At 64.9% G+C, this 2,500-nt stretch overlaps 2 protein-coding genes across 2 annotated transcripts in view; both read left to right on the plus strand.

Annotated features, from left to right (window-relative positions):
• The window catches only part of LOC113825560 (zinc finger protein 878), a 51,987-nt gene extending 51,362 nt beyond the window's left edge, over positions 1-625 (plus strand). Inside the window, exon 7 of the mRNA XM_070143756.1 lies at positions 488-625. The gene's annotated coding sequence lies outside the window, so the exon portion shown is untranslated. The remainder of the gene's footprint in view (positions 1-487) is intronic.
• Positions 1-2,500, plus strand: part of LOC113825567 (zinc finger protein ZFP2) — a 2,789-nt gene that overhangs the window by 277 nt on the left and 12 nt on the right. The window contains exons 2-3 of the mRNA XM_027378409.2: positions 207-241; positions 488-2,500. The exon at positions 488-2,500 is cut by the window's right edge and continues 12 nt beyond it. Of these exons, the coding sequence (XP_027234210.2) occupies positions 207-241; positions 488-2,500 (2,048 nt within the window). The remainder of the gene's footprint in view (positions 1-206; positions 242-487) is intronic.

Raw genomic sequence — 2,500 nt, forward strand, 5'->3', positions numbered from 1 at the left:
AAGTCGGCCTAAACCAATGAAAAGAACGACCCAATCAAGGCAGTACTATTACACACAAGCAGGAGACTGACACGCAAACAACTCCCTCGACAATACCTCAAACCACGGATTCTAGGTCAGGATTCGTTGGCTCTTTTAGGTCCGCATCCTCGTTACGGGTGTTGTGGTACTATTATGGGTAGATATGAATGATTGACTTGTGGTAGTGTCTTATGCTGTGCAGAAATTCAACATAAATCGTGTAAGGATATTATTGTAAGGTATGGTATATATGTAAAACCACATGTATATTCTCACTCAAACACTTTCTTTCTCTGTCTCTCTGCCCCCCTCCCCCCTCTGTCCCTGTCCCTCTCCCCCTTTTTATTTACCGTTTTATTAGTATATTTACTTTTTGTGAGAATTTATTATCAACGTTCAGGATCTGTTTGGTCATCTGAACGTAAACTATAGTAAGTGAAGTTGAACAGATGCCTTTGCATTTCAGGCCCAGAGAGAGGAGGAGGAGGTCGCGCCCTCAAAGCTGGAGACGAACCACCTCGAGGGCGCGGATGCAGGGCCGGGCGAGCCCTCGAACTCCGTCCGTCGCTCCGGGAGGCAACGACGACCGTCCGCCCGGCACCCCCGCCCACATGCCGCCCCCGCGCCCTCCCTCGTCAGGCCAGCGCCGCCGTCCCCTTCTAGTAACATCCCGCCCGAAGAGCTGGCGGCGAAGCTCAACTTCGAGGAACTTGTGTGCGGCTGCGGCGAGAGCCTGGCATCGCGGACGGACTACGTGGACCATGTCCTGACGCACGTGGCGGGGGCCTTCCGCTGCCCTCAGTGCCCGTGCGTGTATACGTGCTCGTCCCGCCTGGCGCGCCACCAGCGCCTCCTGCACTCCCGAGGGGACACGCCCAGCGACGCCCTCCCGCACGGCTCTCCGGCCGCTGCTCCGGCCGACGGCGTCGAAGAGCGGTGCCATCTGTGCGCGGACGCGGTAAGCGGCGGCGACGGGGACCTGCGCAACCACATGCGGGTGCACCTCTGCGGCGAGCACGAGTGCCCCGTGTGCGCACTCCGGCTCGACACGTCCTACGCCATGGAGATGCACGTGCAGCGGAAGCACCCGAGCCTCCTGCACGCCTTCCTCAAGAGCGAGGACTCGCTGAAGGACGAGAGCTCGAAGAGCGAGGATTCGGGCGGGCTTCCCGTGCGGTGCGACGTGTGCGGCAAGGTCGTGGCCACGCCCTCGCGCCTCGCCCGCCACAGGTACCTGCAGCACCCGGAGCACTACCCGTGGCCGTGCGCCGCGTGCACGCTGGCCTTCCCGTCGCTGCACGCCCGCGACCACCACGTGTGTCCGCACCGGCGGAAGGGCGGCAAGGAGGCGTCCGGCGACGGCAAGAAGAACGAGTGTCTGGTGTGCAACACGGCGTTCAAGTCGCGGGTGAGCCTGGAGTGCCACATGCGGCGCGCGCACCCGACCGAGGCGGCGGGCCCGCACGCGTGCCCCGTGTGCGGCCGCAGTCTCAGCTCTCGCAAGGCGCTGACGGACCATCTGCGGTGCCACCGCCGCGAGGGCTTCGCCTGCGAGTTCTGCGGCGCCAGGCTCAAGACCCTCGACTCCCTGAACGTGCACATCAACGAGATCCACACGCACGTGGTCCGCCTGCAGTGCCGCCTGTGCTCGCAGGTGTTTTTTTCGTCGGGGCGCCTGTCGTACCACATGAAGCGCCACCACACGGACCGCCGCTCCTACACCAACCTGTGCCATCTTTGCGGGAAGGCGTACCCGTATCCGAGCGAGCTGCGGCTGCACCTGCGTGCACACCGCAACGAACGCCCCTACAGGTGCGACCAGTGCCAGAAGACGTTCCTCAAGCAGGGCGACCTCACCTACCACCGGCGCTCGCACACGGGCGAACGCCCCCACAAGTGCCCGCACTGCGACGCGCGCTTCCCCAGGCCCAACACCCTCATGAGCCACATCCGCCAGCAGCACCGCGACACTGCCGCTATCGCCGCGCCGACCGCCACCGCCACCACTGCTGTCAACACCGCCGCCACCGCCACGGACGCCGCTCCCTCCGCCATCGCGCCGGAGGCCGTCGTCACCACCGCCGCCGTGGGGCCCTACGTGAGCAGCCCGCCCTCCACCGTGGCGCCGCCGTCGGTCTCGGCCTACCTGCCCGCGGGCGTGCCTGTGTCTGCGCCGGCCGCCGTGTCCCTGCAGCACCACCGCCCCCCGACCGCGGTGACGGTGATGGGGGTGGCGGGCGGCGTAGGGCGCGAGGGCGGCGAGGCGACCCTGGTGCCCGTGGTGGAGGGGCAGCTGGTGGAGGCCGTGGTGGAGGGCCAGATGACGGAGATGCAACCTGTCCAGTATGTACAGGTGGATGGGCTGTCGGCTGGACAAACCGTGCAGACTGTGCAGGCCGTGCAGGCCGTGCCGCACATGGTGGAGGGCATGGAGTACGACGAGGCGGGCAGCGTGCCCTACCAGATCGTGCATCTGCAG

The sequence above is a fragment of the Penaeus vannamei genome, chromosome 31 (assembly GCF_042767895.1).
Source record: "Penaeus vannamei isolate JL-2024 chromosome 31, ASM4276789v1, whole genome shotgun sequence".
Taxonomy (NCBI): Eukaryota; Metazoa; Arthropoda; class Malacostraca; order Decapoda; family Penaeidae; genus Penaeus; species Penaeus vannamei.